General features: G+C 42.1%; 1 protein-coding gene across 2 annotated transcripts in view; it reads right to left on the bottom strand.

The window, feature by feature from the left end:
* DAAM1 (dishevelled associated activator of morphogenesis 1) overlaps window positions 1-25,634 on the bottom strand; it is a 174,284-nt gene that overhangs the window by 102,658 nt on the left and 45,992 nt on the right. For both annotated transcript variants that reach the window (XM_042943383.1, XM_042943384.1), the window contains one exon: window positions 2,691-2,910. In XM_042943383.1, coding sequence (XP_042799317.1) covers window positions 2,691-2,873 — 183 coding nt within the window. In that variant the 5' untranslated portion in view covers window positions 2,874-2,910. The remainder of the gene's footprint in view (window positions 1-2,690; window positions 2,911-25,634) is intronic.

The following is a 25,634-nucleotide window of genomic DNA, read 5'->3' as shown; positions in this document are numbered from 1 at the left end:
CTATCCTGTGCACGGGCAGAGGCAGAAGTGCTTCTGCGAACACTCAAGAGAACCCACAGAGGTTTCCCATGGCTCTGAGCCCACCCCTCTTGCCCCAGCACACCCCTGGCCATTGGATGGGTTTGTGGTCTAAGTCCCTGAAGTAAGGAGTGGACAGAAATCCATCCGTCACTCACCGGGACAGATACAAACCTCAATGTAATTTGTTTTCCAATGGTTTCGGCTTAAAGTTCTGGTTTGGCATTGGCTTTTTAACAACTAACAGCTGTAGGCAATTTTCACACAGAATAAAGACATCAATAAGGCAGAGAGTGGAATTTTCTCCCTTATGAATACAGAACAATGAGCTGCCTTCAAGATGTACATGGAGCTACCACCACACAGGCTCTGGCTTAGGTCTCATCTGGGGAGTCTGATGGAGCACAATTGAAAAGACAGTGGATGTAGAGGCTTTGAGGGTACTAACTCTGCCCACCAGCTCCAACTACCACCAAGTGGGCCCTCATCTATCAGCAACATCTATCTCCTTAGGTGGGCTTTGGGTTTTCAAATACTTTAAATGGGATACACTGGACCAGATGGACTTGACAGATACATTCAGAACTTTTCATCCAAAAGCAGCAAAATACACATTCTTCTCGAGTGCACGTGGAACATTCCCCAAGATAGATCACATACTGGGTCATAAAATACTTTAAGTGGGAAATAAAACCAAGCCCGTGAATACATTATTGCCCTTCCTGATAGCCATCATGGTAGATGATTCACTGCCTCTCCCTGGAAGAGGATTATATGTCCTCCACTGCCCCAGTGACCTCAGGATTGTCCATGCGACTTGTGGTGCCAGTCTCTACAGAAGGATGATTCATCCTTACCCTGTGATCTCAGGAGTGGCCACGTGATTTTCACCTGCCAAAGAAATGTGGGCAGAAGTGCCACATGCCATTTCCAAGCATAAGCTTAGAGCCCACTAGCAGTTTGCCATGTCTCTCCTTACTCTTCCACCAGGCCTGGGTCTTGGATGAAAGATGGTGAGGAACAAAACCACACCTGACCCACAATGGACATGCAGCATCAGCAAGGGATAAGCTGTTGTAGTTTGTAACCGTCACAGGATGAACTAGCTGAGATGACTGAGACAGCCATTGACACCGATCCCCACCACTTCCCTTCTTACCTTCAATCACTCACAGCTCACATCCTCCAGAACGTCTTCCTTGACCACCCTCCTCATCACTGTGTCCTATACCCCACAACACATCTACACACCATGCAGAGGTGGGTTGTGCTTCTTCCTCTAGTGGCATTATACTTTTTTATCAATCCCCTTTTGCTACTGAAACTGTCAGCTGTTTCAGAGAAGGTTCTAGTTTCCCACTTTGAACCTCCCCATTAACACCTAGAACATAATCTCTGCATGCAGAGGTGGGAGAGGGGAGAGATTCCTTAAACACCAAAAATATTCATCAACATCGTAAAATACAAACATGCTGCCAAGAGCCATCTCTTCTTTTTCCCAACCAATTCTGGTTGGTAATAGGCTTGGTAATACTCTCATATTGGCTTATCTTATAGGGTAAGCCTATAGGTAAATTCTGGTCTGGAAGAGCTGCAGTGGCCTGATCGGTTCAGACATTACCCCTGGAGGGCAGTAACACAGCCTACATTACTTTCTGACCTAAGAGTCATGCAAAATGATAGCACTCTCGAGTATCTGTTGAATGATACAAATGGTCTGATTCGTCTGATTAGAACTAACTCCATTACAAAATGCCGGCAATGATCGAGGGAGGATAGAGTACTCATGTAACATTTATTGAGCACCCAATGAGGGCCAGGCACTGGGCCATTCCCACTATGTATTACTCTCGCTTCGACACTACATCACACTAGAAAGAGGACTTATTTTTTTTTCTCACTTTCCAGAAAACAGGCTCATATGCTTCTTCCATACTTACACAGATAATAAAGTCCGAATAGTAACTTGAACCAATGTCTTCCTAATCCACATGCCAGGACTCTGAACTATACCATAATATACCTCTATAACATGGAATGGAAAGAAACACTACTTCAGAGGTAGCTAAAAAGCTAAGCTGAAGAGATCACTTACATCTTTTGAGAAGAGGTCCTACACCAGATATCTCACTTCAGTACAGTGGATTCTAAAATATGACAGGATTCATGAAAAGCTTCCCACAACACTTATTACTACAGTCTGATCATTAGGCTAAATAATTAACTGCCTTAAGTAATAATGGCTTTCATCAAAGGATCTGGGACAGGAAGAGGAGTAGGACTAACTGTTTAGAAGACATTCATACAGCACACTGAGAGTAGGGGTGGAGAAAGCATTAGAGAATTGGAGGGCTGTGAGGCAGAGGACACAGGTATAGACTCACGCTGGGATGGAAGGCAACAGGAGAAGCAACTTGGGATGTGATTCGGCCACATATTCGAAGATCTAAGGGTCTAAATCCCTTCACTTAAAGCAAAGCCCTCTGATGTAGTAAAGCAACCTTCTTCTTTCTCTTCCTCCAGAGGCTCAGTGCCCACAGCTGGGGTGCCAATATAAAGGGGTCATTGCACTGAAGAAGGGCAAGCCCATGGCTAACCAAACGAAACCAGGCACACCCTCTCCTCTTCCTCCTGGCTCCCAACCACCGGCAGGAAGCAAGTTGGAGACTCACCACAAGTTCAGTGAACATGACATCCAGCTCCTCCACAGGGGGCATGGGTAATGCTGGCTCCATGGTCTGAAGCGCAAAGTTGCTATCGTTTCGCAGCCGATAGGTGATTTCCGGGTGATCATTATTTCGGAAACAGCAAAAGATGAATGAAATCCCCCGTCCACCTCTCTTCCTTGGGGCCATGGCGGATTTCTGTTCTATTTCTTGAAGTGACTAAACTCTGCAAAAACAAGACAAGACATGGTTAAAGGTGCAAAAATGGATAAAAGATTTTTTTTTTTTTTTTTTTTAAAGCCAGACCAATTCAAGAAAGACCCTCTGCCCTGGAGGCAGTTGATAGCCTGCAGGGCATAAAGAGGACAACCCCGAGATGGTTTGGAGTTCAGTTACACAAAGAGCACATCCTTCTATTCACTTGTTGAATGTTTCCTGTGACCAACTGCTGAGCAAACAGTACAATTCTCCCCCTCCACACCACAGCACATGCCCCAGTCGCACTGGGCTACTGGCCATTCTTTGCCTATCACATGCTTTCTTGCCAACCCATCTTGTTCTTTAACATCCCCTGAAAGAATGACCTTCTCTTCCTCACCCCTTAGGAATCCAGGATCTCTTATCCTTTAAAGTTTGATACCAACGTCCTCTTTTTCACCTTCCCAAAGGAGAATTAATATGTATGCTAAGGCATATCTACCCATTCCAGCTCATATCATATTCTAAGTTCGTTAAGAGAGTATTGTTAGACACTGTTAGACAGCCAATAACTTCAAGTCAGGGAAAGGGACTGACCATCAAACACCTTGTTGGCCCTAGTGCCCTGCACAGTGCCAGGAAGGTAGGAGGCACTCAGTTCATGTTTATCATGTTGAATAATTTAAATTCATAACAAACGAAGAGTGATTTCACATGAGCTTTCCAAACAGAAAAGATCAAAGGAGTCCACCAATACAGAGAGAGTCATAGTATATTCACATAACAGAATACTATGCACTCATTTAAAAACAACACGGCATCTGTATATGTAGATATGAAAACATGTTCAAGATACTTTATGATATACTGTGCGTATTACAGAATTACATGTTTTAAAGAATGCATATATGTTTTTATGAATATATGTAAGAAAGGGCAAATAGCACTAACCTCTAAAATAAAAACAGGGGATTGGAGAACTATCCTTTTTCATTTTGTACCCTTTTGAATTTGAATTTTTTTTTAATGTTTATTTATTTTTGAGACAGTGCAAGCAGGAGGGGGCAGAGAGAGAGGGAGACAGAATCCAAAGCAGGCTTCAGGCTCTGAACTGTCGGCACAGAGCCTGACATGGGGCTTGAACCCATGAACTGTGAGATCATGACCTGAGCCGAAGTCAGACGCTTAATCGACTGAGCCACCCAGGTGCCCCTTGAATTTGAATTTTTACCATAAAAATACATTTTTAGGGGCCCCTGGGTGGCTCAGTCAGTTAAGTGTCCAACTGTGGCTCAGGTCATAATCTCACGTTACGATTCCTGAGTTTGAGCCCCACGTCAGGCTCCATGTTGACAGGTCACAGCCTGGAGCCTGCTTTGGATTCTGCATCTCCCTCTCTCTCTGCCCGTCCCCTGCCCGTGCTCTCTTTCTCTCTCAAAATAAATAAACATTAAAAGAAATTTTTAAAAGACACATTTTTAATTATTATATAGTTTTTTGTAATTATATGTATTGCCTTGGGAAAATTCCAAAGTTATACTGTCAATTGAAAAAAGCAAATCAAAGAATGATATGTACAACACGATGCCATACTGGCTTTTAAAAAACCAATCGCATACAACATTACAAGCTCCGGTAGAAGTTTTCATAAATAACTGATTTACAAACACTTCTGGAGTCAAGATCTCGCTCACTTAAGGGATGGTGGTCTCCAAAAGCCAGTGACTAGAACTCTTTAGAATGGGAAGGGAAGGTAAATGTTAAGAGCAGGTTGTCCCTCACGTAGCCCTATGTGATACTCCAACTGGCTCTGGAATAACAACTTGGCCGAGACATCCAATATCCCAAACTGTTGAAGCATATATCTCCTGGCCTAAAGTGTACTTGTTCAATGTCATAGGAGACATGTGCAGTGCCTGGGATTCCTTTGGCAGATGTGTGTTAATACCTATTATATACCAGGCACTATAAGCACTGAAGGATACATAAAGGAAATGGGTCACTAGGAGATTATAATCTGGTGGGAGAGAGTAGTACACCAAACAGTTATAAAAAGGCAATATGGTGTATTATACCAGTGGGTGCTACGTAATCGAGCAGGAAGTACATAGGGGAGAATGTGGGTATGGTCCCTGATGGATGAGTGGAGCTTCGATAGATTATGGAAAGCAGGGCATTTTGGCAGAAGGAACAGCGCAAGCAAAGGCATGGGGTGGGAAGGGTCATGGAGTACATAGGGAATGAGTAGTGGTGTGGTACAGCTTGTGTTATATAACACAGCCTTCCCACAGCAAAACCCTGGGGCTCTCATCTTCCTGATCAAAACCCACTGAAGTCTCTCCGATACCAATCTAAACTGGCTTCCAGTGCTCCATCAAATCAGACCCAACTCAACTTCTCTGTCTTTCCTATTTCCTTGAAAGTATCTTTCACTTTAGCCAACAGACCATTTTCCACGCCCCATACACATCCCACGCTCCTCTCTTCTTCCACCCCAGTGGTCTGCTCATTCCTTCTGCCTTTATCTTTGTCAACATGCTCCCATCCTGCCAGCACCAATCCTGACAGTACTCAGTATGGTGAGCCCATCCACGGCTGGTGAAAACTGAAATTTGTTTCAACGTTCCTGAAGGGCAGTTTACTGACGCCTTTCACTCATACTTTTGACTCGAAGTATTTCTACTCCTAGAAATATATCCCAATGGAATATTCCGAGATACTATCGAAAATGTGGTCACAACAATTTTCAAAGCGTTACCTAATAACCAATAAACAAAGGCATAAAATAAGTTCTAGTTATAGGAGACTATATGAAAAGGTTAATCATGGTATAACTAGATGACAGATGACCAAGCAGTCCTCTCTAAAAGAATATTTAATGACATGCGCATTTTATATGTAAAATAAAGAATAGGTATCCAGTGTCCCATTCATGTACGAACATAAGCTGTCAGGATGGGAGCGTGTTGACGAAGATAAAAGGAAAAAAGGATAAGAGAAACAGCACAATGTGAGCCAACAGTAAGCTTGTGTCAAAACCACCAAAAAACTTCTTTGTACTTTCCCAAGTTGTTGTCACAATGAAGACATACTACTTTCACAATCAAATGAAGATGAGATTTAAAAAAAAAAAAACAAAAAAAACTGTATGATCATTTGTTTATATGACAGATGGAAGGAGGGGAATGTGTATGCAAAAATGTTCTTATCAAAAATATCCAAGTTATGGTGATCTATACACCAGTGTCCCAAACTATCTGAGGCGAAGGATGAGTTGCTTCCCTCCAATCTGTTAGCAATGTATTTTTGTAAAATAGAGTACAACTATTTCAGCAATGGCAAAATGCTAGAAGAATTTCTCTAAGAGTGCAATTCTTGTATTCTTTGTTAACCAGCATGGGGAAGGAGCAATACCACTGACGTACACGAGGAGATGGGAGTTCAGACTTAGTTCACTAAAATACAACTGTGAATGTCTGTCTCCGACGTATGTCCTCAGGACCCAGCCATGTCCCCCTCGGCAGCCAGGCCAGAGTCCTGCACACCCTGTCACTCAACTGTCAGTAAGTATCCTGAAGAGACCGTTCAGGGATTAGTGTCAAGGTCTGCATAACTAAGCACCTCTGTATGGGGGTAAAGAGGCAGTATTCACGCTACTGGAAGACAGGAGAAAACAAAAACAAAAAAAAACAAAAAAAACAAAAAACGGGCAAGACCCAGCTCATGGAAGGTCATATGGTCAATGCTTAGCTTTCAAGTTTATTTCCAGGCAGTCTTGCTAACCTATCCCATTGAATGTGGTCTGGGCCCTCTTAGCATTTTGTGACCCCTATGAGGCAGAGCCAACACTTACGGTAATTTGCGGTCTGGGTCTTACTTCCCCTATTGAAGAGTCAACTCCATGAGAAAAAGTGCCCACAGCTTGTGTCACTTAGTGCCTCACACACATAGGAGCACGACCCAAGTATTTGGGAAATGAATTGAGAGCAACTTTACTTTTGTACTTTATAGGTTGTTTCACTTAAACCCAAGTTTTATTACATTCTGGCTGTATTGAGGGGGGGAGGGTGTGCACAAGAAACACAGAGATCTAAAAATCAGCCCAAAGCATTTAAGTCTTTTTTTCTTTAAGCCAGCAGTTCTATAAACAAACACAAAATGAGGGTCTTGGCTAGATTCTAAGATGGGTGATAAGATACAGAGTCCATTACGTTTAAGAACCTAATTGAAATCATTTTAATAAGCAAAATATTGCCTTTGACAGGTGATTTGTGTTTAAAAGCCTCACGAACACCCAAAAGCCAAGTTTTTATGCTGGCTCCTGTGTGTGACACCAAATACAAGGTCTTCCATTAAACCCATCCTTAAACTATAGATGATGGCAAAGCTTTGAGACTTCCAACAGGCTGCCATTTTTTTCTATGTTTATTTTTGAGAGAGAGAGAAAAGACAGAGTGTGAGCAGGAGAGGGGCAGAGAGAGAGGGAGACACAGAATCCGAAGCAGGCTCCAGGCCCTGAGCTGTCAGCACAGCAGGGCTCAAACTCTGAAACCATGAGATCATGACCTAAGCCGAAGTCAGCGGCTTAATCAACTGAGCCACCAGGCACCCCCAAGGCTGCCATTTTTAATACACATACTTGGAACTCACTGTTAAGAGACTAGATTCCTAGATATAGACCAAAGTGGAAGCATAAGCAATCATCCTATGACCCCTCAGTGGCAGTAGACACTTCTGGTCAGCCCTCCTTAACCGTCCTGGCACTTCGCTAATGAGCAATCCCAACAGCTGTGTATGTAATTTTACGAAGCACATCCACACCCATTTTATCATCCTCATTTCACATATCAGACTGAAAGGGAGACTTGGGAGGGAGTGGGGAAGTTAGGAAGAGAGAAGTTGGGGAGGGACTTGCTTTGCTGCAGAACGTAAAGGGATGTTGACTGGAAGAAGCCTAACTGGTTCGAACCTAACTGGTTCGGAAGGCAGGGAAGCTTGGCAGAGGTCAGGGAACCTGAGTGCTTAATCCAATGGGAATCCAATCCCCACCCTCTCCAATCCCAAGGCCATGACCTTAGTTCAGCCTCCCCTTATCTCATCCGTATAATTACAACAGTTCCGTAACTCTTCTCCTTAACCTGTGGTTCTCCAGTTTAGGGGCTGACAAACCTTTTCTGTAAAGGACCAGATAGTAAATATTTTTAGCTTTGTGGGCTCTTAAGTCTCTATCACAACTCATCAACCCTGCCATTTTATTCTGAAAGCAGCCACAGACATCTGTAAAAAATGGGCATGCCTATATGCCAATACAACTTCACCGTGGACACTGAAATCTGAACTTCACAGAACTTTCTCATGTCACAGAATATTCTCTTTCAAAATTTGTTTTATTATTTAAAAATGTGAAAACTATTCTGAGCTCATGGGCCATACAAAAATAGGTGGTGTGTGCATGGAGGCCCAGGGGTTGAAGGTCACCAACAGCTGCCCTAGTTCATCGTATTAATCATTTAATTCATTAAGTCAAAATTCTGTTGAGTACTGAGGTGTCTGGCTGGCTCATTTGGAAGAGCACATGACTCTTGATCTCGCGGTCATAAATTCGAGCCCCACATTGGGTGTGGAGATTACTTAAAAAAAAAACAAAAAAAAACCTGTGTGTGGGGGGGCAATTTATTGCATGCTAATTACGTGCCAAGCACTGTTCTAGGCACTGAGGAAACAGGGATGAAAATGAGATGATGTGTCCTTCAGGGAGTTTTAGAAAAGATGTTTTGGAAAAGGCATGAAAAAAAAATCAAGTAAACTGTATTAATTTTGGTTAGGGTTACAGGGGATGCAAGAAGCAAGTGAAAGAAAATGGTGGTGATGGTGGTGGTGGAGACAGCGACTTTCAATAGTGTGATCGGGGACAACCTCTCCAGAGAGAGGGGATTTAAGCTGAGACCTAATGGATGAATGGGACCAGTCCTGAAAAGTGTTGGAGGCAGATGATTCCAGGTGGGAGGAGTGTGTGCAGAAGCCCAGAGCAGGTGGGCAACTTGGCACATCTGGATCAGGGAAGACAACAAGTATGGCTGGGGCATAGTGAGTAATGACAGTGTTAAGGGAGAAGAAGCTGGAGAGGGGAGAGGCCCAGACTCCAGGGACTCGTACACCAGAGTGAGGAGTCTGGGGTTTATTCTGGGAACATCATAAATGTGATTGTGTCACTCAATCACGACTTCTGTCGTGTCTCCTGGATACAGTACAGCTTCCGGCCGGGACCATAAGACCCTCCGTGGTCTAGTCCTTGGCTACTTATTGTCTATCCTTGTCTCCCAGTACCATGAGCACTGTCCATCCATGTGCCCACCGCCCCCCCCGCCAACGTGCAAGAAGTAATCAGACATTCACAGGAGTCACTTCTGAGCCCACACATCCACAGTTCCCTCAGCCTAAGGTGCTCTTTTCCTTATGAACCTGTCTTCCACTGACCATTCAAAACCCACTCAATGTTTTAATGGGCCTTAAGTTTTCCAGAGATGGTTGCACGTTCCTTTCCACATCCCAAGCACTATATATATATATATATATATATATATATATATATATATATATATATATATTTTTTTTTTTTTTTTTTTTTTGAGTGTTTTTTGGTTGTCTGGATTTTTTTTTTAATTCATGTCTGTTTCCCCCACCAGGCTATGAGATCCTGAAGACAGGGACTATGCTTCATTCAGTCTCTGGCACATGGTATATTCTCAATATATGTTTGTTGAATGCAAAAGCATAAATGCCTAAGTGAACAGATGGCTTGTTTCTGAACTTCAGGATTGTGTGACTGGGTGTTCTTCCCACAGTTGCCTGCAGATCTCTTTTTCACAAATGCCAAGACATTTAAAGTCAACCAGATCACCAAGTGCTCCTTAGCCACTTGTCAAGCTTTCTGATGCTGACAGTAGCCTCACAAACAGACTTCATCCTCTGAGTATTTGCAGCTTCCCTCAAGCAAGGAGCTTCTTTCTGGCTGAATTAGCTCATGCTTGTTTTTTTCCACCCAGCCTCAAAAGTAAGATCCATGGGAAACAGACCCACTGAGAATCTTTTAGACTTTTCCCCATTCCTTACATTCAATGAACACCTTGCCCGAGAAAGTATTCACTTCTTCACCTATCATAGCTGAACCTCAAGAAGCCAGACACAGCATTAGGTGCTATAGACACAGATGAAGAAAGTCCACAGACTCAGGGAGATCACAGACTAGTGGGGACATTTAGGGAGCGACGAAGCTGCTAACTCTGTCCAGTGAAGAGGGAATACAGAGTTACTGAAACCTGGGACCTGTGTTTCCACATCTTGGCCCCTTTTTAATCAGATCAGCCCGAGGGAAAGGACTAATTCCACCATGACAGCTGGGCCCTCAACCAGAACACATCTTCTAATCTCAGCTTCTGGCATCGTTGCAGAGGGGAAGAAGTCACTTCTGCGACATCCAAAATGCAATCCATCTATAACATTACAGATGACTATTGCTATGCCACGCACAAGGAAGCAATTAAAAAGCTACTTAAGATTCTGGAGCAGGTGCATTCTGCTTAGCAAAGAATAAGAAATTTAATCCATCTGTGGCCTAGCTCGAAGTCAGAGTCATTTGTACTGCTCTTTAACAAAACAAACAAGACTCTCAACATGGTAACAGTCAACAAATGAGGGCCAAATTTTTGGTAATATAGACGATGATGATCAGGATGATCTAAAACATTGGAGAACTTACAGTCCACAAGAAGACCCTCCCTAACACTCTCCTTTGATAATGCCAGGTCACAACACATATGTGATACGTAAGCATTGTTTTCCACAAAGCAGGTCAATATCTGTACCGAATAAATAGGGGAAACTTGAAAGCAGTGTTGACAAAACAGATTTGCACCCATGCATACATCTTTCTGATTGCTTCATCAGGGACTTTTGCCACACGTTGGTAAGATGGCTGTCCAGACCGAAGGATACGCTCACTGGCTAAGTAACCACGGTTTTCCTCTAACCAAAGTGGTCACGGGGGAAGCAACTTAGATGCTGGAGGAAGAGAGACAAGGAGAGACCATGAGTTCCTGCCAGCCACCAACGTGATTAGACAGTTGAGAGCTCCTGCATGTACTCACAACGATATCGTAACCCACGTCTATTTTTTTAATCAAGACAGTATTTCACGTTTAATTCTCCAATTATAATTTCAGTACTAAAATACTGGCATTGTTCCTTCATTGTAAATGGTCTCCGGAATTTCTGAAACAATGTCACAGACTTAAAAAGAGGGACAAGCAAAAAAAAAAAAAAAAAAAAATTATACCGTAAGAGCAACTTTAAAGAGAATGGCCGGGGAACCCTCCATTTTGGTGCCATACCTCTTATTTTCAGAGATGCAGTTTACCCCACATTTTGCAATTTTCCAATGGGCCCTGACATGCAGTTTTGGTTTCAACAGCACGATAATGTTAACCCAAATTCTCTTATCAAGAAGAATGTGAAAAGAAAAAACTGCTTTGCTTCTTTCCTTGGCCATCTCTCTCCGCTCTCGCATTCCTCATGTCTGGTTTCATTTCCCAAGCACACCAGATGCCAAGTACTATTTGGAGCTTTAAAAAAATCATGGGATACGGTCTAAAGGTTGCAGGAGAAACGTTTGAAAGGCGATGTGTTTCCCCCGCAAGTTTCAACATCCTCTCCACCAGGAAACGGAAAGGGCGTTTCTCAGTGTGTCCAGCGGAGGGCCAGCCCTTCCCACACACTCAAGTCCCAAAAGGATGTTCGAACGGGGCGCTTCTGGAAGTGGGTCTTGGAAATTCACCCTGTAGTCAGTCCCTTCAGCTCACTGACTTTCCTGATGCAAGAGGAAAACAATATAGGCACCAGGCACCCTAAAACAGGGCAGTATACACAAAACACACTCCTTCCTGTGTGCCCTCTCTGCATCAGTGGGGGGAGGGGGTGCAAAGTGGAAGCCAGAACCTGTCCCATTCCTTCCCCTCTTCCTCCCTAAATAATAAGGAAGGAACCCAAGCGAAGTCCATGCACACCCTCAAGCCAGACCAAGCCTCAACCAGCACATAATTCTTTCTTCCAAGCCCAAGTCATAGACTCCTGCCTTCATGTAAAGAGCAAAGGAGGGGGACCTCCAGGTCTCACCCTAAAAAGCTGGCAATGACTCTTCTGCCATGACTCAGTACTTTAACCACAGGTTTGGGACATAAATCCCTAAAGCCAATACAACACGGTTCTCGAGTTAGGAGTTTGTGTTGTTCACGTGACAGAAACCAGTCTGGAAGCCAGGACATCTCGTCTCGATCATCTGGGAGAAGAGCCAAACCAAAAGTGTCATTGGAGTCCCCACCAAAGAAAGCACAGCCTTGCCAGACAGCCTGTGCCCTTGGGCCTGCCGACCTGTTGTGAGTTAAGTCAATAAACAGATTTAAGCTGAAGCCAAAAGAAATGCAAATCGTTTTCTCCCTTTAGGTTTCCATCTTCACTGCCTCTAAGGGATCCACCTAGATGTGCAAGGACAAATTTCAATGAGAGGTTACACAAACATAGGAAGTTACAACTCAATGGCCAGTTCTGTCACATCAAAGCTCTCACTCTTCCAAGAGGCCAAGTTTTGTTCTTTAACAAACATGTAAAACAAGCAACTTTCCTGAATCACCTAGCAGCTCTTTCAGGAAGAATAGGAGAATACGACATCACAGTCACCAGAGGAGAACGCGAGTACCCTACGGGGCACCAACAGCTGCCTGTACCCTGTGGCTCCAGTCCTCTGCTGACCCTACTTGAGTAACCCCTGAAGTCAGAGTCTTCACCCCTGCAGGCAGATGTGGTGCCTCTTTTTTTTTTTTTTTTTTTTTTTTTAACATTTATTTATTTTTGAGACAGAGAGAGACAGAGCATGAACGGGGGAGGGGCAGAGAGAGAGGGAGACACAGAATCGGAAGCAGGCTCCAGGCTCTGAGCCATCAGCCCAGAGCCCGACGCGGGGCTCAAACTCGCGGACCGCGAGATCTTGACCTGAGCTGAAGTCGGACGCTTAACCGACTGAGCCACCCAGGCGCCCCGATGTGGTGCCTCTTGAAATGCCTCCCCACCACGATGATCACACTTCAGGGGTGTTAGGTTTCAGACCTTTCCAAACAAGTAGCCAACACGTTGGGGCAATCCACACAGAATATTTAAGTGACATTAAAAGACACTGCCTAAAAATAAGTAGATTACTACTCATTTTTTGGAACCTTCTCACAACTGAAATAATTCTGGCAAATCCTGAGAGAGAAGAGGTTGAATAGATATGCACTTAGTTTGAAAAACTGTGCTTTCCAGATCTAGGAGTAAAGTCTAATACGGCTTAGAGAAGATAAACCAGAGGTACTCTGGGCCGAGGACGCGCAATGCCATCCTCAAAGGAGTATCTAGTCCCTCTTCCCAGTGAGGCCATAAGACATGGTCCCTTGAAAAGTGAGTACTGCTACTAACCCTCCCAGCCCCCAAACCAGATGCTGCTCGACCTTACTCCTCCCCAAATACTACAACGACATTTTATCATCAAGGCGTTTTATTGCCAAGTAGGTACAACTTCCACTTGTGTGCAGGCCTTTATGGAGAATAATGTCCACTGGCATCCTAGGGAAACTACAGTTCCCTGGACTGAAAATAAAGAAATAAAACCCTGCCTGGAAGGCTTTATATGTTCATGTTTACTGAAAGAAAATTTAAACCTCACTAATTACCTTCTTCTGTTCATGTTCTTCTGACTACTTTCATGCCAAGTTTCATACAATTGCAGCAAGAGAAAATGAAACACCATGTAGAACAAACTTTCTTGGTTAAGCTTAGCCTCATTCTCTGGGAACTATTAAGAAACCCCATCCTTCTCATGGAAAATGTCTGTGCTTTTCAGTGAGGGAAAAACTAATGAACAGACACAACATGACATAGGCAGCCGTGGAGACTTGACCCAGGTTCAAAGAGCAGCTCACCCATTTCTTTCCTGGAGGAACCGGAGGAAAGGCTTCAAGACCCTAACGTCCTCTCTAAAAGTGTGATGGCTTTTAAGTGGACATTACAAAGGGAACGGAGAACTACCTTAGAGAGTTGGAAGGAGGATTTGTATTTGTTAACTACTGTTTGGTAGAAATGTGTTAACCAGATTCCTTTCTCTGACATTCCTGTGTGTATCAGCAGAACAAATTCCTGGAACGAGGCTGGTTTAATCTCTACAGGGCAGTTGTCATCACTAAATCAAGGGCTCTGCAGGTTAGTCAGCTTATCTGCAAATTGTGGGAAATTCTCTGAGAGTTTTAGGGGCCGTGTGGGAAAAGGCACTTTTAAAAAGTCTTAGCTTTCTTGTATATTTTGAAGCATTCAACAGATTTGGTATTTCAACCCAACCACTTATACAAGAACTACCACACAGCACACCCAACTGAGTCACTGCAAGGATGCTGACATGGGCAATACTGACCTGATTCCCCTTCACATTTTACTCAGGCACTGACCTCACCTACTTATTATTCTACTTTGTACCTCTGAAGGCATCTCGTCTATCCAGGAAAATCACTGAATTGGTCACCAAACTGGACAACGTGACTGTCAGCAGCCACGGCCACAGGCTTCCACACTTTTGCCTCAGAGAGGTCATTCTGAACATGTGTGGACACAGCCACCATTTGCCATTACAAATGTAAAAAATGTTTATAGAAAGCTAAGTCCATGGTGATTCCTGGGTTTAAAATTACAGTGTGGTGAGTTGTTGACTAGATCCTGAGCCTCTCTACAACACCTGCTGCTCAGAGGGGTTCATTTTGGGCAAGGCCAGCACCACACCTATGCTCAGGCTGTTACTAATGAGTCCTGAGCATGACAAGGCAGGGAGAAGCCACCCAGAAACTATAAGGACAGATGATGGAGTCACATTATGAAAACTGGAACTCCCTTGGAAAGAAGGACCCTGCCCTTCATAAAATTCTAACTACAAATTTTACATAATAAACCTTCAAGAGAGGCTTATGAAAAGATGCCGGTAAAAGCTTCAATTGAATGCGAGTTCGGGTGTAGAAATAAGGCAGTAAAGAGGCCTTCTGGCCCCCACCAGTATGGGATGTTGTGTGGCTCTTGTAGGTGTTGCTCTTCAATCAGAACTTCCCCGGCCCTTCATGAGAGACACACATACCCTCTAATGAATGAGAAGTGAAGGCATTACCTTGTCACGTCAGCCTCTAAAACTAATTTCCAAAAGAAAAAGCGCTTAAAGGACCAAGAGAAATAAAACTTTGATGTGGGATTTACCCAGTCTCCCTTCGTGTTAGGAAACTCCATAAGCACTTAGATATACAACCATCCAAAATCAGAACAAATTTTTTTCTTAATGGGGGGTGAGGTTGGGGAGAACTTCAGCCCCACAGTGGGCAATCTAATAATCTACAGATGGGAAAGTCAATTGTATTGCCTCAGTGGAGTGCAAAATGGCAATATCTATTGTTGTTTTTAATGTACTGGCCCTTTGATCCACATCTAAGGATTCCTAGGTTCCATATATAGGGGTTAACCTATAGATATACTTACACATGAGCACAGAGATATATTAACGAGGATGTTCACTACAGCACTGTAATAGAAAACCCATTCATTATTGGTAATAGAGAATCAGTCTAAGTGACCTTCAATAGGTGAATGTTTTAATAAATGTTTGTGCCCCTGCGGTGTAAGACACTGGTTTTCATACTCTGATGCCCAAGCTTTATTTACTCCATACCAATTATATCAGAATCTCTGGTATTGGGGGCCCAGGCATGAGTATTTTTCCAAACTCCAAGGGTAATTCCAATCTGCAGGTCAGTTTGAGAACCAGTGCTACAGAATCTTATGCCCAGGTTCAAAGAATGTCCTAGGTCCATGAATATTGACATGAGAAAGATCTAACATATTCAGAGGAGGAAAAGAAGAAAAAAGAAATCAAGTTGCATAGCAAGACATATGTATCACCATTTATGTTAAAACTAAAAACAACCCTGTGTTTGTAACAATACACACACACCTATATATGTGAATGCATAGAAATCCTTCCAGAATTGGTGGTATAAACTGTAAAGTTGGTCAAAAGTTAGCCAAATGCTTGGCACATGGAAGACGCTCGATAAATAGAGGCTATTACTTCCACGTGCATCTAAGTTTTTGGAACCTATGGTTTCATACTTGGATAATGAACTCTTCTTATAAGTGCACCAGACAGTATTCTACTGAAACTAGGAAGTTTGCAAGCTTCTCAATAACCCCATTAAAACTCTAAGTGTACACCTGAATAACTCATTAGCCTTTAAAATTACAGCTTGCTCTGTGTATACACAAAACCCATGCCCAAAAATGCAGGCAGATTCATTGTCAATATCATATTGATTTGTAGGTCCACCAAAATGGCCCATTTATAAGTTGTTCTATGTCAGCCAACAAATCTAAAAACTACAACGTAATGCTAGATGCCACCTTGATAAACAAAGAGGAAGAATATTCCCAGGGCTACGTGTTAAAGCCACAGGGATGACAATGTGACAAACTTTAGAAAAATGTTTTGTTTGGTCTTAAATTCTTCATATCCCAAGAGGCAATTAGTGGAGAATTTCTGGTTCCCTGAAGCCTTCAAATAGTCACAGGGCCAGTTAGAAGAAAAGTTGGGAGATTCTATCATTTTTTTCTTTTTATTTGGCTCTGTTTCAATTATATTTCTATTGTGGATCAGAAATCAAAGGGCATCACAAATACAGCCCAGGATAAGAGGCTTAAGGATGCTCATACATGGAATAAAACTTAGTATGTGGTACAGTCTTTTTAAAACATTTTTAATGATTATTTTTAATTTTTATATATTTTTTAATGTTTATTTATTTTTGAGAGACAGAGTGTGAGCCGGGGGAGGGGCAGAGAGAGAGGGAGACACAGAATTCAAAGCAGGCTCCAGGCTGTCAGCACAGAGCCTGACACAGGGCTCGAACCCACAAACCATGAGATCATGACCTGAGTCAAAGTCGGACACCCTAACATTTGCTTATTTTTGAGACAGAGAGAGACACAGAATCTGAAGCAGACTCCAGGCTCTGTACTGACAGCACAGAGACCAATGCAAGGCTCGAACTCATGAACGGCAAGACCACGACCTGAGCCTAAGTTGGTCACTTAACCGACTGAGCCACCCAAGCGCCCCAGCTTGTGGTACAGTCTTAAGATGCAATCAAACATATTTAAAAACTATATTTTTATAAAAATGAATTTAGTACAATTTTCAAAATTCTTCTCTATTTTACGTAATTTTAAAAAGGTATGCATCATCCACATTTACTTGGGCACTGAATGTTTGACTACAACTTTAAAGCTGGATTCCAGCAATTTTCTCCCAAGTACATGCTCCTAAGTTTCTATCTTTAAAGGTGGGGTCCTCTCTAAAATGAACAAATCAGGAGACTATATATGTTGGCGAGGATGTGAAGAAAGGGAACCCTCTTGCACTGTTGGTGGAAATGCAAACTGGTGCAGCCGCTCTGGAAAACAGTGTGGAGGTTCCTCAAAAAATTAAAAATAGATCTACCCTATGACCCAGCAATGGCACTGCTAGGAATTTACCCAAGGAATACAGGAGTGCTGATGCACAGGGGCACATGTACCCCAATGTTTATAGCAGCACTTTCAACAACAGCCAAATTATGGAAAGAGCCTAAATGTCCATCAACTGACGAATGGATAAAGAAGATGTGGTTTATATATACAATGGAATACTACCTGGCAATGAGAAAGAATGAAATCTGGCCATTTGCAGCAATGTGGATGGAACTGGAGGGTATTAGGCTAAGTGAAATAAGTCAGTCAGAGACAGACAGACACCATATGTTTTCACTCATATGTGGATCTTGAAAAACTTAACAGAAGACTATGGGGGAGGGGAAGGGGAAAAAAAAGTTACAGAGAGGGAGGGAGGCAAACCATTAGAGACTCTTGGATACTGAGAACAAACTGAGGGTTGATGGGGGGTGGGGGAGAAGGGAAAGTGGGTGATGGGCATTGAGAAGGGCACTTGTTGGGATGAGCACTGGGTGTTGTATGGAAACCAATTTAACAATAAATTATATTCAAAAATAAATAAGTAAATAAAAACAAAGGTGGGGTCCTCTTTATCAATCATTAAGTCACCACACTGCTTACAGAAGCAAATGAAAACATGGTGATCATATGAACTCATAAGAGGCAAGAGATGGTCTTTCCTGGACCAAGATTTTATCAAGGAATTTTATGAACTTGAGGTCTGAATGCTGACAATATTCCTATGAGATTAAGACTAATTATTTCCTGGCTACATCTTCCAAAGTTTATGTAGTTGAAACCCAATTCCTTCAAATATCACTAAATATTCATTGCAAACAGCTGGAAAGGAAATCTATGATTCTCAGAACTGCAAAATCATTTCCAGTATACTAGTATCGGTCCCAGTGAAACACAGTTACCATTACTTTGGAAGCAATGCACTGGAAGCATACACTGGAAAGCATACATTGTCAAAGAGGAAGTAAAATGTATTTTTTTGGGCTCTTCGCAAGTTAATAAAAAATGAGTACACAGCGCCCATAGGACAATGATGACCAAGTCTGAACAAATGGTCCAGCATCAGTCAATGTGGTATGCCTATCGAGCTTTGGGAAAATATCAAAGATTAAAGGAACTCCATCTGATACCTATTGAGTTAATAGGCTCTTTGGCAAGTGAGTTCCAAGTCACTTCCAGAAATCCCAGATGACCTTGGAAGAACCGGATAATGATGCCATTCTTGAAAGTTAAGAAGTCATACAAAGGTAGAGTCTTAAGGAAGCACAAAGTCGAGGCATGTGCTCTCAGAAAAAGTGTTTTCCTTTTTTTAATATGGGCTTCAAAACTGCCTAACCTATGCATAATAAAAGCAATTGAGGATACAGATAGGATAAGGGAAAGTTGTGAGAGCTAACAGGCTTTGCCAAGGACAGGAGAACACGTGCGTTGAATAAGTGAACTGGTGAATGTATATCATCTCTTTTCATAAAGCTAACAATCAACCAAAATAGAAACTACCAGCAGCTACAATAAAAAGTGTTTTCTCATTGGTGATTTCTCTCCATGTGACAAACATCCTTGGGAAGTTATTCACGTAGCTTAACAAATGATTCTGAAACTGCATGAGCCAAACAAATAGTGAAGAAAGATCTTTACTGAATTTTAATTACTATACATGATTACCACACTCGTGACTTAAACTCAGGCCAAAAAACAGGGCCATTCCACAGTCATCAAGGGGGAAGTGTGAAGGAAGCTGATACTAGCCAGTGCCCACTCCACCCAACTCTGTAATTTTCTATATAATTAGGTGAGAACAGTAATTGCTTAATTGCATAACTCAAGAAGACTAGACATTTGCTTCTCTTGCAAAATTTATTCTAAATGCAGTAACAAGAAAAGTTCTGTTGTAAATTACTACTTTGACTCATTTACGAAGCCTACAGTAGCTGGACTGAGGTTAATATTTGGATTTCATGTTCTGCAAATATTGTTAAACAGTCAAAAGTCATCAAGTGGCTAAATATGGGAAGCTATCAATATATGACTGGTTAAATGATTTAGGGTACCTCTGTATGGTGAAATACCACACAGCCATTAAAAAGAAAGGGACACCTTTTCTTTTCTTTTTTTTTTTTTAAGGGATACCTTTTCTATTGTTAAGAGGTCTAAAGTATATTAAGTTTCCAAGTTACAGTATAAACATGATATATCATAAATGTAAAAGGAATATACTTAAGCATGGAAACAAAGTATCTAGCCTGTGATAAAATAATAGCTACAAAAACCCATCAAGTAGCTCCTATTCTAGAGGATAAAATGGACATTGGAAAAGGAAGGAAGCTTGTTTGCATCTCGGTTTCTTCTCATTTTTTTTTTTAAACATAGGCTTGGACTACTTTTTTTTTCCCTTGATTATCAAGCTGTTTCCAAATGTTTAGAAAGTAATTAGATCTTATAAAAATTAAGTGGCTTTTTGGGGCTCCTGGCTGGCTCAGTCAGTAGAGCATGCACTTTTGATTTCGGTGTCATGAGTTCAAGCCTCATGTTAGGGATAGAGTTTACTTTAAATAAATAAATAAATAAAATAAAATAAAATAAATGACTTTCATTTATCAACACTCTTCAACATGCCAGCCACTTTTATTGTGCTTTACATCCATTTGTTACCTCAATGAATAAAAGAGATAAGCTGTGAATCCTTAAGTGTCTCCTCCTGAGAACACAGTCCACTGTCAACAAATCTCTATGCTCTGACCTTAGTTGCTTTAATTTCTGCACTTTTCCACTTTACCACACCCACCTCTGCGATTGTTAGTTCTCAAAATGAAAACGATCTGTTCAACTGTAAAACACCAATACGAACAGTGACTTTTTTTTTTTCCTTTAAACTTATAATGAATTTAGAATAGGGGGGAATAAAAGGAGAGGCAGCTACCAAACCATTTACTGAAGACAATACTGTATATATCAATACAGTTCCATCTCATCACCATAGCAACAGAACGCATAACTGCTTCCACCAATATAGCACAATTCAGAATCCACTGAAATCCACAGTACTCTTTGCTATAGAAGTAACTATTGCTACCTTTATCTTCAGAAAATCCACTCTCCAGGTGGCAGCCCCAGGAACACCACATACGGAATTTTTTGTTAGGTGTTTATTAGAAAGCTTGACCCAGAAGGAATGAATTTGCTTAGTAATTTTAAAGTCCTGCTTTCTAAAGCCCAGTTCTAAAGCTACTGAAGTAGCAGCACAGTGTATCCTCTTACATTCATGGCTCCTGACCCAATCTTAAATAAGCAAGCAAATACCATAATGGGAAGTCTGAATTACAAAAGGGCACAGATGGAAGCCTAACAGCTGATCACAAAAGAGGAAGGCAAACACTGGTAACTATTTTTTAAAGAAGGACAAGAAACTTAACGTCAAAATAAGAGACGGGACTAACACTAAAAGAGACCTCAAAATAAAGACAAAAACGATAGGCTATGCATTTCAAGGGAACATGCAATCTACATGAAGACATGATTAAAAAACTGCTTAATTATTATTTATTCATGATTTCTAAATATATACCACCCACCACCTTTCCCTTCTGTCCCACATTTCTTCCCCCCCAACCCCTGCCTAAAATCATCATTTACCTTACAAGCACCACTTTCCATTCCATGAAAATAATCAACCAGGACAATGTCTCCCTCCTATTCATCAGCAGAAAACAGAGCTATGACAGATGTTCTAGCTAACCTGGCAACTGGCCCCTTCGTAGTTACTCCTCTTATAAACACCACCCACCTCACTGGGTAGTAGCACGTAAAAGGTAAAAGCCAGCCTCTTTGTGGGAAAACACGCTGGTTAACAACTGTACTTGCTCAGACTGGAAAGGCAACCAGGACAGAGATGCCCACAGGTAATCAACCTCAGACACACACACACACACATACACACACGCACGCACACGTATACAGGTGTCAAACTGGTTTTTCCTCATAGGGACAATTCACAGACAGTCAGGAATCACCCCCCACCCCACATATCTACACACAAATCTCAAGTTCACAATTCTGTGTGATCATCTATACATTTTTATTCATTCATTCAGGGACCCAGTGTGTGCCCACTCTGTTTGGTTTTGGGATACAAAGATGACCGAAATAGATGTAGACCTTGCCCTTGCACAGCTAGTTCACAGGCACATGAGCCCTTGGCTCCTTAAGCCAACTCAAGGTTCTAGACTCTGGCTCTGTGAGCAGACAGACAGGAAGTAAGTAGGAGTGGTCAATTCTTCACCTCATCTTCAACAGGCAAGAGCAGATTCTACTTGCTTCAAATAACGCAGGCTCCCAGTAACTTCCATGTTCCCTTGACTATAGCTCAGGAAAGGAAGTAAAAGGAAGCAGAGGGTGATATCTGTTCTTAACAAACAGGGGGCACAGAGTACCCTGCTAAGGTTTGGGACCTCAAACAAGACACCAGCATCCACTTCCGTCCTCGAAGGATTAACTGCTACAGGAACTGCCCTCCCACTACAAATAACTAGAAAAATGGACAAAACACATGAAACAACTGTACTAGTTACTGGACAAAGACAATGCAGGGCCATGATCTTTGAGACAAGGAAATTCCAAGTGAGATAAGCCCTACTATCACCCCAACTTACTCTAGGCAGTAGGGCAGGAAGGGGAAACCCAAGCCAAGCTCAGGGGTCGTGCTAAGCTGAGGAGCCAGAGATAAAAGTTCGGGGAGAATGAGGCAGTGAGCAACTCTGGAAATCTGCAAAGGGGGTCCCCTCCAATCCTTGGCTGAGTACTACTCTGCACGAGGACCTAGGGTTCACATGGGGCTGGGAATAAGCGGCATTCCCACCAGCCTGAGTAGAAAGAGCTGGTTTACATAAAATATCAGGAAGAGCCTCCAAAAGGGTCCTAGACACAGCCTGCTCTGGAAAGGGCTTAAAAGCAGCCTCAAAAGGGTCTCGCTGATCCCAAGTAATTTAACCATGTGCCAGAACAAAGGCCAACACTCTTTAAAGGGAGTCCTTCAGGCAGAAAGAAATTGATACCAGATAGAAATTTGGATCTACACAAAGCAAAGAAGAATGCTGGAAATGGCCAACCTCTGGGTAAATATAAAACCAGACACTGCCTCAGAGTTTCCCAGCCACTGACCTTTAGGATGCGCTTTTGCAGAAATCCACAGATGACGCTAACGGGGTCAGAAGATCAGGATCAAAATAAGTCCTAGCTCTACTACTAACTGTCCCCCTAACCTCAGTCTCTTAGAGCCCTCTGGGCCATTATTTCCTCAGAAAAATGCCCTCCCTTGAAATGCCATCACACTATATAATGACTATGAATGTGCTTTGGAAATTCTGAGTACTGAGCAAAGATTTGCCAAGTGCCTTCCATGCACATTTCTAGGCTTTATATGTCTGGACCTCAGTTTATTCATCTGTAAAATGAAAATAATAATAGTACCCACTTCAAGGGGTTGTTGGCCCCATTCACTAGGTAAATATATGTAAAGTATAAAGAATAATGTCTGGCCAGAGTAAGTTCTTACAGATGAGATTATTATGACTATTTCTACTACTGCTGCTGTTGCTAATTAATGCTACCACTGGGCATATGATCATTAAAAAGACCAATTTGGTTCTTGCCCTCAGATTCCGTATTTGAGCTATGTGATAATGAAAACAATGCTTTGGGGGTAATTTTTTAAAATTTTGCCAGAGAAAAATGTGTGTGAAGGGATCCCTAGACCTCACTTCCAGCTCTTCTCCTCAAGTAGCCCTGGGACCCTGGTTACATCATTGCGCTTGTCGGAGACTCAGTTTATCCTTACAGAGGTAGGTGAGAATCTTCAAGGATCCCTTCCAGTCCCAACATCTGATGATATGAACCAGAAGATCCATTTTAGAAGCATGTTGCTCCTGCCTTTATTTGAGCAATTTAATTCTCAAAGCATCAAATCCCCATATAGGAAACAATTAATTTTGAGGAAGGGAAGTTTGTGGTTTAAGAAAGCCACAAGAAATAAACTCGAAATCTAGGATTAATATAAAAGCCTGCACATAAGTCCCAAACCTAGAACCAAGGCCACCTGATTCATCTCCTTAAAAATGGGAAGGAATACAATAGCCTGTCACTCCCACCTACTGCTGGGTAAACCACCATTTTGATTTTAAGAAGCTAATATAATTAGAGGAAGCAGGGAAGCTCTTCCTTTTGGTTCCAGAGTTTGAATTGGCTCCAAACAAGCAGAATTCTCTCTCCTGTCTACAATTCTAGAATTGAGAAGAAAAATGGTAGTACACTGTGGAAGTTCCTTATGCCAGAGAAAAAAGAAGAAATATGTCAACAGCTAGTTTCTTCTACTGGTTGTTTATACCAGCATGTACCACAATTGGTAAGCTATCAATTACAAACACAAAAGCTCCCATAAAATTAACTGGTTCAGATCTTACAAAATATAGCTAATTTTAGCCAAGTCTCAAAAACCAATATTTTCCTTTTTGATAAGCATCATTCAAGGTAAAGTTTCCACTGGAAGAAATAGTAAGTGGTGGAACCCTAAGAGAATGAATCTCTGTCTGATCTTCCAAAAACAGTTGTGAAAGGAACTTTCCTAAAGTTTTCCTAACATGTTGCAGAGGATGAGCCAAAGATTTTGCAGAATTTTATAAAGAGCTTCTATTAACTTCATTGGAGAGAACATGTTGCATAACATTAACTCCAGGGAAAAAATATTTTTCTGTACATATATATAATATGCTATGTATCATTTCGGGCAATTCCCAGACCCCCTGCAGTTTACCATCGGCCTTAGCCCAAAAACTTTAAACACACAACTAAAACGCACCAAAGGAGTCCTTAAAGCACACTCGCATCATGTGCACATACACACACACACAGTAAAATTTGAGAGCATGCTGTATGTCTTGGGACCTGCCATTGCTACCTCAGATGGACACGTTTCTAACCTATATGTCTACTTGAACACCTATGGGAACTACCTCATCTCCTTCTCCCTGTGATTCTAAAGGGGTAATCAACCAAGTGATCATACGTCTTCATCAACAGAGGTGGGCACATGGCATTGGCTTAGCCAATCAAGGCACTCTACCCCTGGACAGAGTAACTGATCTAGAGATGGGCACCCAACACAAAGAAAACCGGACATCTTTATGTGTGTCAATGCTGTAGACACATCCTAGAATCATGAGATAGGACCATAAACACCTGCAATTTACAATAATTGACTTTTCCACCATGTGTTGGAAACAACCCAAGAATGAAGCCAGCAAAGACAAAAGCAGAACTGAGAGATGGGACAAGGGGGATGGGGAGATGAGGAGGTTTTAAATGACATCATTTAACTAGTGGATCCAGCTAAGCCTCAAGTCAAATATCCCCGGAACTCCCCACTGCATGTTTCAATGAACTACTGCCCCCACCAGCCAATTTAAGTGGGTTCTGTCCCTTGATGCAAAAAAAAACCAAAACCAAAACCAAAAACAAAAACCTGATTCATGCTCCACTTGACTAACTGGGGCGAAAACTGTCACTTATTGAGTGCCTCCCAAGTGTCAGAGACCATGTGGAACATCAATATGCATCGTTTTGGCAGGGCACCTGGGTGGTTCAGTTGGTTAAGCATCCAACTTCGGCTCCTGTCACGATTTCACGGTTCATGTGTTTGAGCCCCTCGTTGGACTCTGTGCTGACCGCTCAGAGCCTGGAACCTGCTTCAGATTCTGTGTCTCCCTCTCTCTCTGCCCCTCCCCCACTCATGTTCTGTCTCTTCCAAAAAAAAATAAAATTATGTATCATTTTAGCTAATTTTTATCATCATTCTGGGAAGCAAATGTCACAATTTTATAATAAAGAAAGCTACCAAGGATATCCAGAGAACTAGGAAGTGTCCCCAGGGATTTAAACCCTGCCTGTCTCATTCCAAAGCCCATTCTCTTCTTACCAACTACACCTCCTCAAACCACAAACCTGTGTCTTTCAAGATACTTCATTATTTTCTAAGACTCAACCTAATAATCAAGCTGACAATCAAGCCATAAATCCAAACACAAGTGTCTCATTTTAGGGAAGGCTCTGAAGACTTTGCTGCTCACAAGTCAATATGAATAATGG

This window comes from Panthera leo, chromosome B3, assembly GCF_018350215.1.
Source record: "Panthera leo isolate Ple1 chromosome B3, P.leo_Ple1_pat1.1, whole genome shotgun sequence".
Taxonomy (NCBI): domain Eukaryota; kingdom Metazoa; phylum Chordata; class Mammalia; order Carnivora; family Felidae; genus Panthera; species Panthera leo.
The sequence above is the reverse complement of the archived record's forward strand: the minus strand, read 5'-3'. Positions and strand labels throughout refer to the sequence as shown.